Genomic DNA, 17,565 nt, shown 5'->3' with positions numbered 1-17,565 from the left:
TAGGACCAGATAGTCACGGTTCAATACAGTTTAAAAAAGCATTATCTGACTAGAATCTGGAATCTAGACAAAGGGTGGAAACTTTAAAAAAGTTCAAATATAAGCTAGTTTTCTTTTGTGTCACATTTTTTGGTCACTACATAATTCCCATGTCTTCAGTTGTGTTGTTTCATAGTTTTGATGACTATGATTATTATTCTAAAATGTGACAAATAGGCATAATCTATAATGAGTAGGTGTGTCCAGACTTTGGACTGGTAGTGGACTTTTTAAGCACCCTTTTGCCTCTAATTTATTCGGGGGGATTTGGGCCTCAATCAGACCCACTTCTTTCTGACAAACATTTATTTCCATTTTTCTTTCACACACACACACACACACACACACACACACACACACACACACACACACACACACACACACACACACACACACACACACACACACACACACACACACACACACACACACACACACACGCACACACACACACACACACACACACGCACCCCCACCCAAAGCCACCTGCAAAGCGTGTCTCCAGCTCCTCGCTCTTGTTGGGGATGATGTAATTATTTGACGGCACAAATGTGCAGCAGGGACAGTGCAGGCTGATCTTGAATCCATTGTTTCTGTCTGGTGGGAGAGAAAAACAGAGAAAAATAAAACACTTGCACAGCAAGGTCAGATAATCTACAGCAGATAAATGAGCTCATCTGATGTGAGCCCACTCCCATGATCCCTCAGGAGTCACACACCGTCACTGCTGTCTCTCAGCTCCAGCATTCATCACAACCGCTAGTAATGCTGAATATCTCTGCTGCTGCGCGGATGTCTATCGCTCTCTTGCGTAATGTGATGGAGAACCGCTGGGCTCCAACTGTTATGAGCTCATGTATGCTGACGATGATCCTACACCTTCATGCTCTGGCCTGTTATTACTGCTATTCTCATGCACTTTGATAAGCTATGGTGAAAACTCACTAAAACTTTGCATGCATGAAGGATAATGTTTTTTTTTTTTTTAAATCATTAAAGTACATTTTTACAAGGAAATACTATTTCACACTTTCTACTTCAAAATGTCATGTTTAAAACATTTTGACTAATTCTTATTTTCTTCCTGCTAGAAAACGTCTCGGTTACGTATGGTAACCCACGTTCCCTGAAAGAGGGAACGGAGATGTTCGTCGGAGGGATCCGACAGAAATGGGAAATTTGCAGAGAGACCAATCTACTTCGAGAGAAACTAAACGAGCCAATGCACATTGGCATGCGATAATTGCGCCAGCTGCTTCTATCACGCAGTGCGGGTATATAACGAGCAGCAGGTGCAGCGCATCCTTGGTTTTTGCTGAGGATCCGAGCCAGGGACCCGGCCGTCTGCAGCGATGGTACAACAACATGGCAACGGGACGAATGTCTCTGTTTTCAGGGAATGTGGGTTACCATACGTAACCGAGACATTCCCTTTCATGTCGGTCACTCCAACGTTCGTCGGAGGGATCCAACAGAAATGGGATCCCTACCAACACGCCATGTTGTTGGCCCTTCCCTTTATTATGGGCAGAAGCTTATGCGGGGAGTCCTGGCCACTGATGTTCTGAAAGACCCACTCAGTGAGAACATTGGATAACACTGGGAAAGCGTGCCCTTAATAGGGGAAGGAGAATGCTGCGGAAGCCATGACCTGCCCGGAGGGAGCTAACGTGTGGAGAATACACATATGGACCAGCCAATCAGGGTAGTGCAACACATGGAAGTCTCTGGGGTGGTTCCAGCCTAATCCTAGGGAGGAAGCAAGGGAAAGACACTGGATAGCCGACAGGGTAGCCGTACCGTGGAATTTACACATGTGGGGTCGCCGCAGGGACCGCTACATATGGAAACCCAGCCTAGCACAGGTTCCTCAATGCATACGAGTGTTAGGCCTGCCGTAGGGGTGACGGAGGAACTCAATAGGGTAAGCCGTCTCCGGGGAACACACTGGAGCAAATAGACGCACGTATCTGGCCGACCAGGCGAGAATGGCGTAGCAAGCTGACACTTGAGCGGGTTCCTCGCGCTACTGGCCACTTGGGGCGAGTATACATGAGGATACCGGCTCTACACGAAGGCTATAAAATCTAGCGAACATGTTGGGTGTCGCCCAGCCCGCAGCTCTACAATATATATGTCACCGAGGCACCTTGAGCCAACGCCCAGGAGGAAGCAACACTTCAGGCTGAGTGCGCTCGCAACCCGAAAGGGCAAGGCACGTCTTGGGATTGATATGCCAAGACAATAGCATCCACTATCCAGTGGGCTAACCTCTGCTTGCAGATAGCCTTTCCCTTCTGCTGGTCTCCGTAACAGACAAAGAGCTGTTCTGAGGTCCTAAAGCTTTGCGTTCTGTCCACGTATAACCACAAGGAGCGGACGGGACAGGAACCTGACGATCAGGTCATGCTTTCCCAATGACTTACCTTCAACTGCATTGTAATGCGAGGCAATAGCGGCAACATATAATACTGACAACCCGCGCACCGGCAGCTCGACGGCAGACGTGCCGATGTGGTCACGAACGCAGTTTCAGCATGCTTAAGCCCAGGCATGTGGGACAGTGATCGTGGCCGTCACAGGAAGGCATGGAACGACCACATCCAGAAACACACGATTGGAAAGTCACACTTGTGTAAGCTCTTTTAGGAAAATTTGCTCTCTCTAGTGCTGAAGCGCACAGGGGGATGTCCGCGGCCAACAGCGGGAAATAGTGCAATCCGCTGAGGCACTCAACCGAACCGCCACGCTCAGAGCTGTGAAAACAGCTGTTTTCTTCTGAGGTGATCCTGCTGTGATCCAGCCGTGACACGCAACACGAAGGTGAGGGCTTCTTCCAAAAAGAACATTCGAAAAGTTGTCTCTTCTTTAGAAGTAAGACTGCTGGAACAGAACATGAATCAGCTCGGATCCTCAGCAAAAACCAAGGATGCGTTGCTCCTGCTGCTCATTATATACCCGCACTGCGTGATAGAAGCAGCTGGTGCAATTATCGCATGCCAATGTGCATTGGTTCATTTAGTTTCTCTCGCAGTAGACTGGTCTCTCTGCGAAGATCCCATTTCTGTCGGATCCCTCCGACGAACGTTGGAGTGACCGACATGAAAGGGAACCAACATAAGGTGGTCAAGCTAGATCACTGAAACGGAAAATGGTAGCTACTTATCTTTTGGACACTGAATTGCATGTTATTCACAGTTAAATGAAAATGTATTGTAGTTTAAATTTAAATTAAATGCAATTAACTGAATGCAAAACTTAATGTACTTTAAGTAAAACTATTAATTTGATATTACAGTGCACCTTTTGAAAGTGTTCATAAGTTGAGAAACATAGTCATAAAAGTACTAGCCTTTTATTTCAATTCATATTATATTACCTATATTCTAGTACACTACAAGTGCACATTCAATACAATTAAGCACTCCTCTTTTTCACAAGGGACACACCCTTGAGTACAAGATGGGTCATCAATATTTTTTCAATATGAGTCATTGTTTTTTTGGAGAAAAATATTAATCTTCAATTTTGGTTTTAAGTTGATTTTGAGTTTTTAGATTTCCAGCAGGAATTAGACATACAAGACATTTCTAGTAAAACACTGTTTTACACTCCTTTACCTCTGTGCAGCAGCCACTCACTGACGGCCTCGGTCACGTCGAACGACAGCCACTCGCCCTCCATACGGGTGCGCACCACCTTGCTGTCGATGTAGCGCTGTGTGGGTGATGTGAGCTCTTTATGACCTAAAATCTAAAGAAACAGGAAACGCATCAGCAGACTGCAAACGCTGTCATCGATGTGCTAGCCCTCGTTCACCCCGTATGAAACGGTACCCTTATCCAGTGCCTCAACAGCGGTTCCCTTCTTCCCATTGGAAGCTCCCTGATTGATTAGCCAGGTCTGGGAAATGCTTGGAGAGGCTGTGGTGGCGGAAACAGATGCTGGACAGGGTGCACTGTTATTCCTCTGTCCTTCGTGGCTGCGTGTTTACATTGGACAGAGCAGCTCTTAATGCGTAAAACACTGCTTCAGCTGTAGATCTGCAATGGCTCAGCTTCCTTCCATCGGGCCGTGGAGGTGAATGTGGGATGGAGAGGCTCAGACGGAGGCCAAAATGGAGATACTAATTGTAGGATCTTTAGACTGGAGCTACAGGGGTCGGCTGTCCATAAAGCAGTCGAGGGGCTTTTGGGACGGTTTGGAATCTACTGTAGTTACACAACTGCTGATATGGAGATAAATCTCCATGCTGGACTGAAATAACACCTGATTGGTTTAACAGGAGAGCTGGATTACTTAATGAGGGATCTATTCATTTATTCTAAATTTCGTTTTTAAAGAAATTAATATTTTATTCAGCATGGATGCATTAAAGAGCTCGAAAATTATAGTTAAGACATTTTTAATGTTACAAAAGATTTCTATCAAATAAGTGCTGTTCTTTTGAACTTTCTGTTGATCAAAGAATCCTGAAAACAGTATCATGTTTTCCACAAATTTTTAAACAGCAAATCAACGCTGATAATAATAAGAAATGTTTCTTAAGCAGCAAATAAGCATTTTTTTTAACTGTTTTTACTACATTTTTTATCAAATAAATGGAGCCTAGGCGACTTTGCCCCAAACTTTTGAACGCCAGTGGAACATTATAAATGCTATTCATGCCCGCAATTACTTAAAACACCTCTTCTGTGATGAACATGTTTCATTCGAAATCATGAAATGTCAGTGCGAAATCATTTTCCTGACATTGTGAAAGCAGTTTTGTTACAATATTTGTAAATATCTGAAAAAGTTTTGTCCAAGTCATGTGACGACTGTCAATGTCACTGATATTCATCAAATAATAATTCATGATGTTTAACCAGCTGTCTTTGACGATCCACTAATTACTAATAGTTTTAGATGACAATTGATATGTATCCTGAAGAAGGCGGTGTAGCCGAAATGCTTATATCTACACTTTTAATTTTTTTTTAATGATTTAGCCCAGTTAATTAAATGTTTTTTACTTCACCTCTCGAGTGCCTTGGAGTATTTCGTCTTCATAATAATTCATGATATTAGAAAAAGTTTCGTAGATTGACAGCGTGAATAATGTATATACTAAATATAGGAAAATTGCATAAAATATCACTCTTTCTACTCTTTCAGTTTGAGCTGATTCACCAGTTCACTTCAGACAACAGTCCATTCTTAAAGCAAACTTTTGCCTGACTAGATTGACTGTTTTTGACTCCCATCTTGAACTAGGCAATGTTATATGCAGATTAACTATATTAAATGTATTATTTTGCACTTTAATTAAAGTTCACTTTAATTATAATGACCATATTTTCCTGACCAGCTACAACAGGATCATTAACATGAGTAATAAAAATGGAAAAGGATCAACCTCTCCCTTCCCTGCAAACTCCTTTTAAAACCTCCCTAACACATTCACCATCTCTGTGTTAGTGGGACAGTGTTTACTGCACCTGTCATGACAGACCTGACACATGAACAGAGAGGAGGGGAGCGAGGTTAAATGGAGAGGCAGGTGGGAGGAGGGGAGCACAGACCTCGACAGCACTGGGATTTTATTTGGCCCTCGAGACCCTCGGAACTCTAAATCACCAAACAGCATTCCACACTCACTTCTCTCCACACACACATAAAACCCCGCTGATCGATGGGCCGGAGCTCTACAGCACCCTTAAGATAAATAAACGAACATACGAGGAAAGAGGAGGAGGAGAAGAGAGGTTAAAAAGTGCATGTGTGGGCGCTTTCACACTGCGTACACAAGCCTGTTTGACGTCAGAGTTTGGTTCACTTGGTTGGTGTGAAAACGCTTTTCTGAACTTGAGTGTGTGTTGGTGAACCACACCTGAGTCCATCTGAAAAGTGGCCCAGGTCACTATTAACTCTGGTATGATTCGCAGGCTCATTCATAGCTCAGAAGACTTCTTTATTATTTATTTATCTGTACACTGTAAAACAAGTTATGAAATGCAATAGCAATTTCTGAGTGGCATTTTCAGTGTATTTCCTAGACCTTGTTTAGTAAAAATAAAAATGAACATATAAAACAAAAGTTGATTATGGACGCTTGTTTCCAAGGAATAAAATCTATTTTTGCAAGACTTTTGTCTCGCAATAGCGAGTTTTTATCTCACAATTTGGACTTTATAATTCACAACTGAATTTCTGAGAAAAAAACTCACAATTGAAAGTTACTGTATAAACTCACAATTGCCAGATAAAAGTCATAATTTCCTTATTATTATGTTTATTCTTTGGCAGAAACAAGCTTCCGTAGTTAATAAAAATAAATCAAGAGTATAAGGCTATAATTTGGATGGCATAGCTCAGATCATTTGGTTTCGGGAGTATTTGATGAGAAATGTTTAAGTTCTTACTGAAATCTCTGAATTTTGAAGTTTTGTTCTCAGGAGGAAAATATGAGAAGCCGGAGACGCAAGTCTCCATTTGCTCTCCATTCAATCTAATTGCAGTTCATGAGAAACAGTTCAAATATTAATAAGATTAAAGAGGTGAACTGCTATTGACGACATATAATTTGCATCTTTGCATGTCACCTTTATTTAAGCAATATCACATCAGCAAGAGTGCTATTGTAGTGAATGTTTTTTTTTTTTGCCCGGATCTTTTGGCTTTCTGGCATTTAAAAAAAACAAAACTGCATGCATTTTGCGGAAGAACATTGTTTTTTATTGCGTTTCGGCTCTGCATAAATGTGCGTATGAATATGGTTCTTTATCATAACTAAAAAAGAGAGAGCGAGATTAGCCTACTTCTCATAAAATATTCACTATTAAGAGATATAACCAGTTTAGAGAGAAAAAAGCATCTCAAGCTGACTAGCTGAAAACATTAATAGACATGGTACTTCCTTAAAAATAAACTCCATCACAGCGCTACAACAACCATAATGAAATGAGCCTTCACAATTGATAATGCTTTACAATGAACTCTGTCAGAGAGTTACATATGGCAATTTATCTGTTCAATAACATACCTTATTTCACCTGTTGAGTAATAAAAAAGCCATCTCTGCATCGCTTTTACAACATTTTACATCCCTCAGTCCTCGCCATCTCTCAAAAGCCAAGCTAATGTTGATTCTTGTTTTATTACGAGCTCTATCGTTCTCTTCTCCAGCAGACTCTGGTGATTCCTTTGAGGCTCGAGATTTAGCGGCTCCATGTCAACCTTTCTCACTCGTTGTGACAACTAACCTCTAAAATGTACTCTATTTACAGATATGAAGAGATACACACGGGCAAGTGATGCATGTATGCAATAGCATAGTGAATCAGGGTAAGACAAAGGTAAGACAAATTTTTGGATTGATAATTAACCAAAAAGTTACATAGTATACCTTTAAAAATACATTAAATTGGATTTTTTACATAAAATGACTACACTTGAATACACCTCTTCTAGGATAATCATGTTTTCTGAAATAATTTCTGAAATAATTTAAATTTTTTGGGGGCATAAAAGTAAAAAAAGAAAATATATAGATCATATCTGATCTCATAAATGAGGAAATTGTAATAGTTTGACACAAACTTTGAATAGTATTTCTTAGAAAAATATTTTAATTTATATCTTAATTCTCACGTGTAAAAACCAAAGCCAAAGTTTGCATGCAAGTAATTGTCCAGACAAGATTTTGGTACTGCTGCTCATGACGACAGTTGTTCGGGGAGTTGAATGAGTGCATGAAGTCAAACGCAATGCAAGAATGATGAAGGGCTGAGGGACAGGAGAAGACTTACCTGGTAAAGCTCAATCCGCTGCTCAGACACACGGGCCTTTGGGTTCTGCAGCCTGAAGATCCTGAGCTCGGCCTTCACCAGGTTTGAAGCGTTTTTCTCCATGGAGCTCACGTCAAACCTTAGCCTCCTGAAGTACGGGTTGTAATGTGTTGGAGAGATGACATCTGGAACAAACACAGTGGGCACCGTTACTGACCTGCTAAGACACTTTCCTTATGTACCTGCATGTGTGGAGTTACAGTATGTACATCCAGTCCCTTTTGCCAGTAAATCTTTTACACCATTGTTTAGTACTTTTGTATAAATAGAGTAGTATTAGCCTATTGGTCAACATGAAATCAAAACTGACTTGCCAGGGAAGCAGTTGCAGGAACCTCCCCTTGTGAAAAGAAATGTACTTGCATTGAATGTTTTTTTGTTGTTTTTTTTGCAAACAAAATTCGAAGGTAATATATTATAAATGAAATAATCGGCCACATAAGGGAGTATACTTTCGTAACTGTTTACTTAAGTAAACTTGGTATTAATGTCAAAATAAAAGTTTTACCTTAAAGTACATTTTAATTTATTATGATTAATACCCTTCTGTCATGCTTTAAAGAAGAACACTTATTTTGATATGTTGACTAACATTCTACAGCAGATGTACTAAAGTAGTTGATTATAATTGTATCTGTAGAGTGTTATTCAATATTACTTTTAAAGTTAATATGGTCCACTTTAGACAACTCCATGCAACTACATGTCAACTAACTCTTAAAGTATTAGTAGACTGTAGAGTGCTAGGTTAGGGTTGTTGCAAAATATTGCAATTAGTGTGTTTACACTGAAACAAAAGTACACTTTAATTACCCGGATGATGCACTTAATTAAGGGAAAAAATAAGTATGTAATGTTGGACACTTCATACACTCAACTGTCACAGCTTTAATTACGTAGCGGAGGATCTATCAGACTCCAAAGTTGAATGACAAAATAACCATATACAATTCATACACTACATGGTTGAGTACACAGTGCATAAGTACATATAGTATAAGTGCATAGTGTAAAGTGTGTCATTTGGGACACATGGAAGTGAAACACTGGAACAATGGGAACAAAGAATATACGCTTCAACATAAGAGTCCTAAACAAGACAAGAATCATAACAGTTAAATAAGTTGGCATGCATATGCAAAGTTGCTTAACTGTCTGTTGGGAAGCATCAAAATAAAGTGTTAACCGATATTAAGCAGACAGTCAACTAATACTCTAATGACAGAAGGTGAACTGTAGATTCAAAGTTACTTATAGTTAGTAGAATGTCTAAAGTGGACCATCGAAATAAAGTGTTACCGTTAATATATTTTAAATAGGGCTGTCAAACGATTAATCGCGATTAATCGCATCCAAAATACAAGTTTGTTTTTACATAATATATGTGTGTGTACAGTGTATAATTATTTTCTATATATAAATACACACACATGCATGTATATATTTAAGAAATATTTGCATGTATATAGTGTGTGTGTATATATATTTATATTATATATAATTTATATTATATATAAATATTTTATATATAAATAACACATTTTTCTTAAATATATATGCATGTGTGTGTATTTATATATAGAAAATAATTATACTCCATACACACACATATATTATGTAAACACAAACTTTTATTTTGGATGCGATTAATCGCGATTAATCGTTTGACAGCCCTAATTTTTAAATGTACTAAATTGCAACTTCATCATTACAAATGTATAATTATAAATATATTTAAATGCATAACATGCAGGTTTCAATAGAAATGACATTAAGGTACTGTATGTATTTTAGTTTACCATAAATGCTTGTCAGTAAGCTTTAACCATATTTTAAAGACAATAGAAGTAATTACACAGTAGAAATTGATTTTGTAAAGTTGTAAATTAAACGATTATTGGAGAAAGTTTTACAAGAAAATACTATTTCACACTTTCTACTTCTTCATTTAACGTGTTACTTGCCATTTCTGTGTAATTATTATAAAAAATGTGTATAAAATAACAAATGAAGATGTACTTAAGTCCTACTAAAGTGGGTCAAAAAGTACTCTTAAGAACTACTAATTGCATTTAACATAAATTTGAACTATAATATAATACATTTAATTGCATTCATATTCAGTTCAGTATACTAAAGTATACTTCTTTTTCACAAGGGTCTGCATATTGCACACAGCTCATGGCACTCAAGCCGTTTGAACTTTGACTGAGCAAAACAAAGTCTTGTAGAGGCAATGCACAGTGCTGCGATGATGTCACTGTTTACGTGCGAGCCCTGGTGCATGTTGGGCAGTGATGTAGTGTGTACACTCAGAGTGTGATGAAACAGTGGAGGGACACACCTCTCGGGCCGAGCTGTCACGCGAGGGTCAGCTGGGGTACAGACCCGCTCCATATGTTCCCGAGTGAACCCAGTAGCCCAACATTCATTCAGTACTCAAAACCATGTGTGAATGTCATGTGCTTTGACAGGCTCCGTACACACACACACACACACACACTGCGTGTGCCGAGAACCATGTGTGCAACAGCGAGATGAGAGCGACACTCGGCACAGTAGCTCAACAAATTAACAAAGACAACCAAAGCCACATGCACAACTGTGTAAGCTAACATCTGAGGGATACGGCAGCAGGCCGGCGTGACTCCGCATGAATTACGGCGGCGCGATGTCGTGTGACACACAGCGATATACTCAGTTTATCCCATGTGATTCGACAGGGTTAACCTACCACAACACACATAAAACAGCAACCATGAGCTTAGCATGCCTACAGAGAGAAACCATGTGTGTGATGCTGTCAGACGGTGTATGATGAGGCCTGAAGCACTAAACGTTGCACAGAAGCCAGGGATCACAGAGGCTCAACGGTTTGTTTAATAAGCCTACGCACATGAGACGGACAGAAGAAAACATTTGGCAGCTGCAGTGACTGTGAGAACAATCAGGGTTTTAAAGGAAAGCCCTGTTGTGATGGTTCCTGCGTTTTATCCCTATTGCAAAAACGTCACATGTCATTTCTCAAACGCTCAAGATCTCAAGCACCACAAGTCTATATATCCTTATAAGCATGATCAAATTTATGAACTCCAACTCTTGACCAGCTGGACAGAAGGGCCAAGACTAGTGCACTTCTCTGAAGCTTTCTCACTCCATCAACAGACTAAGTCACTCTTACAATGAGCCAGCATAAGGCGCAGTATTTACATCTCGACTCCATGAAAGGCTCTGCTGTGCTGGTTCTACACTGGACGCTTTGAGCAGGGTTCACTGGAAACCACAGCGCACGCTCTTCTGAGTTCACACACCAGTGAGAGCGCACATACGTATAATGATCCTTCTAATCTCTATACACCGCAAGCTTCCTGTCACTCTGCAATCCACTGGGGAATCTGGGCTGACGCAGGAAGAAAACCGCTGATTTACAGAGATTCAGTAGCGGAGACTCTGTAACCGCTGATTTATACGAACGTGACATAAAAATGATTAGTTACATGTGGTGCCGCTGTGGTCTGAACAAACTCATCAGAACCACATTAACATACACAGAGAGAATGTATTATAATTACAGTGAAACACACAGAAAATATTAGAATGTGTATAGACATCCAAAAGTGATAAATACTGATTATTGCGCATAAACAAAGCAGGACATATAGTGCTTCTCGTGGACAAGTGGTTTAATCTTTCCTAAGTGCCTCCAACATCAAACTCTTTCAATGATTAGATGCTACTGACCGAAAGCTTTGAAAATTCAGTGATTAGTTCTTCCTCAAAAGTCAGCCAACCAATCAGATTAGAGTATGCCAGATCGAGAATGTGCCTTTGAGTTTTATGTCCAGATGGCCAGTAAACAGACTATGGGCGTGTCATCTGAAATTAAAGGTCATGTGACACACTCAAAAAATATTTAGGCCTCAATGTAAGATTTGTGCATTTGAATTGCATTACACAGTTTTAACATAAAATAATGACCTCAACGTGATGCATATTTATCATAAATTAAAGAAAAATCATGTCATAGTTTATTATTAACTATTACTAAACAATTATTCAGCTAAAAAGTATGAACATGGTTAAAATATGGCTAGCTGCGGAATAAGCATTATTAAAAAAGGCAAACTACAGCTACAGGTTTTATTTTACTATGAAAAAAAAAAGCATAGAAAAACAAAAAGCTCACAAAAGCAGATTGACTACATCATAATCAGTTATTAATTTTCCGTTGGTTCTCTCTTGTTTTTGCATGTGTGCATAGTTTCTTTCTTGACAGCCTGGCCAAAAATTATGTCGGTACAATTTGGCATGTTTCATTGCGTTATTATCACAAATAAAACAATCGACTCCAAGCACATCTACACAATATGCCTATAAAATCTTTAAGACATTTTTAATAATATTTCAATAAGAGGTGAAAATGTCAATTTTCCAAGGCCAGACATGACTTTTGGCCACTACTGTATGACCTAACTTTATAGGTACTGTAAAAAGTGAAACTGACACTCTCAGCTGGCCGTATTTTCTTTTTGATCGTGCAAGAATGAAAATATCTCGCAAGGGCTTAATATTCCCATCTAAGGAATTTTACTGGCTTACATAAGCTCGTTGATAGCACCTCGTTACCAAACATACAAAAAAAAATGGTGTAATATAAAATAATGTAACAGTTTTTCAATAAAAAGAGATAACATTGGAAAAGATTAGTCAGATCTGCTTCTGAAATTGAACTGGTTGAACCCGATATAAAGTGCCCACAAAGAGCAATAGCCCTGATTAATGATTCTCTCTCTCTCTCTCTCTCTCTCTCTCTCTCTCTCTCTCTCTCTCTCTCTCTCTCTCTCTCTCTCTCTCTCTCTCTCTCTCTCTCTCTCTCTCTCTCTCTCTCTCTCTCTCTTTCTCTCTCTCACACACACACACACACACACATTAATAACAGCAAATAACCTTTTTAAGTTCCTATAAATCACTCATCAGGTTTGCCATTGCAAACACTTGGATCTTAAACTCAGGAAGTCTTTGTGAACGAGGAGCACTTGTGATGTGCTCCAAAAAATATGCACAGTGGCTTGATCTCACAAGAGCTTCCTTCCTGAGAGGAAAGACATTACAGAGCTTCACTGTGTTTAGTTATCGCAAAACGCTTATCTGACGCTTCTGCACAGTTTCCAATATGTAAACCTTAACTGAACCCTCGTACGCACATCTGTGAATACATGACATCATGTTCATTTTAAACACTAAAACCGTAAGCCCTGCCGGTGAATAAGCTGTTTACCCTATGTGGAATATACATCTTGAAGGCATTAAGTAGTTAAATAGACATGGAGACTGGGTCCTGGTTACTGATCTGAACGCTCACTGATCAAACACCTGTGCCAGTAAATGCCTCCCAGTGTCCTTTGCTCCCCCACTGACCCCAGTCCTTCTTCCTGTGAGCTGGATTTCCTCCAGGCTTTAATGAAACTGATAGATTAGTGAGCTTGTCTGCTCGATGACACGGCTGTCCGTCCTTCAGTCTCGAAATAACTCCTGTTGCTGAGCGGACAATCTCTCTCTCTCTGGCTGGAAAACGCTGTCAGATGTGTGGTTGACAGGGAAAGAGTTAGCGTTTGAATCAAATTACACATACAGCGCTACGCCTTCGCAACACAAACTACCACTTGAGCGTATACCTATCTACATTACAGTAAAACGCCCCACTCATCTCCTACAGATGTGTCAGGTCGTCTGTCATTAGTGACCAAAACTCTTGGAGGAAAAGCTATTTGGCCTTGCTAACAACAAATTTCGGTCACACTTTATATTAGGTGTCTTTAACTACTATGTATTTAAATAAAAAAATAAGCATAGTTTACTTATAGTGTTCCTGTTGTATTGTTAAACACTTGCTGTTATTGAGGTGGGTTTCGGGTAAGATTAGATGCAGGTATTTTTGTTTTTAAATGCAATGTAAAAATCTATGTACACAATTGTATCAAATGATTAATTTAAATGTTAGTACATAGTAGTTAAATATACCTAATATAAAGTGGGACCCAAATATTTGTTATACTGACATTATATTTGCATTAGAGTGTTAACTATAACTTTGATGCATTACCCTGAAAAATATTGATAGTTGATACCAGAGTGAAAAATTGGCACAACATTAAGGAAGGACATAACATTTGAGCAATATCCAAGAAAATTTCAAAGTTTTTTCAATGAACAACTTATATTCCTCAGGCATGATAGCTCTGTGTGGGATTATAATAAATAATAATCACATTGCAATTTAATGACGTACAGTTTGCAAGCAAATCACAACTTGTATTTCTAGGTAGCAACAGAACTGATAAAGCATTCATTTCACTGTAGCTCGACATCTAAAACCTTTTACCTTCACAAATGCCTGTTTCACATACACTGCATGGAAAAAAACCCCCACTGTTTGGATTTAAATTGGCAAATGCTTAAGAGTCTATTGGATAATTATTGCAGATTATTATGTTTCTAGCATGTTATTTCCAATAACATCAAAATAACAAAACATAATTTATTTCCATCAAGAGGTCATCAAGATGTTGTATTGACAATGCAAGAGTCCATCACTCTGTAAAGTCTCCTCCAGCACATCCCAAAGACTTTCAGTGAATGTAAGGTCTGGACTCAGAGGAGACGATTCATGTGTGAAAATGATTCTTCATGCTCCTCACAACCATTCTTTCACAATCTGAGCCTGATGAATCTTGACATTGTCATCCTGGAATATGGCTATGTGTCTTCCTACATGGTGGTTTAAGAAGCTACACACTCCATCAGTTAGGGTTAGAAGAACTGTTGCCAAACATATAACATGCCAGAAACATAATAATCACTGCAATAATGATCCAATCATTGACTCTTCAGTATTTGCCTATTTAAACTTTTTTTTTTTTTTTTTTTTTTTTGGCCGGCAGTGTTTCGCAGTCTGTGCTTCTCACACTGAATTAAAGCCAGCATGCATTGTTCTGGGGAAAAAAATTACACCTGCGTTAACATGAAAAATAACAAATTTCACCATAAAATCATATGACGTGTTCTGTGTTTCACAGTGACCATTTGACTTTCAGCACTATTACACGAAAACATTATTTGCCCATATGTCAAAAGTCTGTTTAAATTATTCAAACTAAGGGTATATCTTAACTTTAGAAGATTAATTGTATCATATAAACTACATATTTACAGCATTTTTTAAATGTATGTCACAATATACACAGCAGAGTATGCTGCCCATCAGGGGCGGACTGGGACCAAAAAGTGGCCCTGGACTTTCTGGCCCACAGCAGCCCACCACATCCCACATCATAACACATTGGCTCATTAATGTGCAAAATAATATTTAACACCACTTATAGCATAAGAATATAACACAAAACAAAAATAAATGCTATATTTAAACATTTAAGTAACACAACATATATTTGGTCATATTTGTAAAACAAAGGGAAACAAGAAAAACATGAAAACATACAACATTATTAATATAAAACTATCAAGACAGCAAATCAGCTAGTCAGGGGGTGTCATCTTGGTGCACTGCAGTGTAAAATTCACTACTCAGCAGAGTAGGCTGCACTACTGTACAACTCCTGAATCAAGATTGAAACTATTTTACAACAACACGAATCCTCATGGCATACTATTAGGCTATGATGTGAAATTAAACTGATGCTTTTTTTTTTACGCATAACAATTGTTATAACAATTGACAATTATTTGTAATTAACTGCTCAGAGAAATTCGCTGTAACGGATCAATCTCTCTCTCTCTGTAAATGAGACGTGAAAGGGGGCGTGTTTCAAGATACGACCAAACTAATTAACAGGGAGGGAGGGCAATACACTCACATGCACACAAAACACACTCCTTGTCGGCCGCGCCCGCGCCGGCGCGATCGACTCACTCATCCATTTGCATTTTTAAAAAATCCGCAAAATCTGCCAAATCTCGCGAGAATCAAGACTTGCTTTACGACACGACGTCACATACATCAACAACATATGAAGCAGCCTCTATGGAAGACACTAGCACGCATTTCAGACGTGAATCATGGCAGAGTCGACGAAGAAAGGAAAAGAAAACGAAAACTCTGCGTGAGTGGTATTTACCACAGTAATGTTAAATACAAGTACTCCACAGCGTCTCGGATCGCTGTTTGACAAAAACGGAAACTGCAAAGTATGCCTTTAATACATTTTTTATGAAATCTGACAAATTTCTGTCCATCCACCAATATATTGACACCTCCACCTTGATGTGTAAGATCAAACCTCAATTGGAAGTAATTGGTGACAGAAGTTTCATTTTTGGGTGAACTAACCCAAAAGATCACTCAGCAACTTACCCATTTACTCACCATCATGTCGAGATCTGAAAGCTACAGCAGAAAAGAAGATTTTAACTGAAAAATAATGTCAATTTGAGTCTGTTTCCCCATACAAAGCTACCATGTATTTGTAGAGGCTTTGGTTACACTTTATTTCGATAGTCCACTTTAGACATTCTACTAACTAGTAACTTTGCAACTGCATGTCAACTACTACTAATTACTAGACTGTTAGGTTTGGGTTCAGGTTATTAGAATAAGTTGACATGAACATGCAGAGTTACGTATAGTCAGTAGTCTGTTGGGTAGCATCAAAATAAAGTGTTTGCAGATATTAAGTCAACTAATACTCTAATGACTGCTTGACATGCAGATGCAAAGTTACTTATAGTTAGAATAATATCTAAAGTGGACAATCAAAATAAAGTGTTACCATTTTTTTAATGAGTGAACTATTCCTTTAAACAGCTGAGCAAGCAAAAGAAAAGCTTTCCAACACAAAAAAGCCTTTTTAGCCTTAAATATTACAAAACAAACACAGACGCTTACTTATGTTTAACACACAGACACAGAATAGTGTTTATATTATTTTCAAAGGCATAAGTTTTAGTTACCGTGGAGACTTATGGCACGGCATGTGGCTTCAATAAAACGATGACATTAAGGGCCTTATTTATGGGGATATATTAGTTTTCTCAGTTTTTACAAGCAGTGAATTATAAGGAAAATATTCAAACGTTTGTTCACATTCAAAAGACTTGATCTTGATTTATGAGTTCAAGAAATTGCCGGATGCAACCGTTTGCAACCTCAGAGTCATTTTTACCATTTGAAAATGGAAACTGAGACCAAATACTGGTAGCACTGTGCTAAAACTCCGGGAAGGAGAGCGGAGGGAAAGCATTTGACCTACTTTTGAGCATTTCTCACTTCTGTAAGACATGCTCTCGGATTCCCCCGTTCCCTCAGCAGGACGCGCAGCTCTCGTCCTGTCCTGTGAGGGTAAGAGAGAGGAAACGGGACAGTGCAGGCTGACCGGAGGCGGAGAGGTGAACCTCACACTGTAAGCTGCTGCTGGGATGTGCTGTTCGACAGTAGTACTTCAAGTACTAACTAGAACAACATTTCAATAACATGACCGTAGTTAAACTCTTTTCAAGACATTGTTGCCTTTCCAATAATTTGCCTTTCCTACTTTTTTCCATTCAGTTGAGCACAGCGTGTTGAAATGCTACATCCCCAGCTAAGAAAAGTATGCTTTAAGAACATTTTGCTAAGATTCCCATTGAGTTATGAAAACGTTATTTCGGAAGGTTCTCTGAGCGTTCAAAATTTCCAATCGTT

The 17,565-nt window shown here is 39.0% G+C and overlaps 1 protein-coding gene across 1 annotated transcript in view; it reads right to left on the bottom strand.

Annotated features, from left to right (window-relative positions):
- Positions 1 to 17,565, bottom strand: part of tgfb2 (transforming growth factor, beta 2) — a 39,051-nt gene that overhangs the window by 5,640 nt on the left and 15,846 nt on the right. The window contains exons 2-4 of the mRNA XM_079894238.1: positions 7,830 to 7,993; positions 3,660 to 3,792; positions 526 to 636 (exon numbers count right to left, since the gene is read on the bottom strand). Coding sequence (XP_079750364.1) covers positions 526 to 636; positions 3,660 to 3,792; positions 7,830 to 7,993 — 408 coding nt within the window. The remainder of the gene's footprint in view (positions 1 to 525; positions 637 to 3,659; positions 3,793 to 7,829; positions 7,994 to 17,565) is intronic.

This window comes from Squalius cephalus (assembly GCF_949319135.1).
Source record: "Squalius cephalus genome assembly, chromosome: 15".
Taxonomy (NCBI): domain Eukaryota; kingdom Metazoa; phylum Chordata; class Actinopteri; order Cypriniformes; family Leuciscidae; genus Squalius; species Squalius cephalus.
The sequence above is the reverse complement of the archived record's forward strand: the minus strand, read 5'-3'. Positions and strand labels throughout refer to the sequence as shown.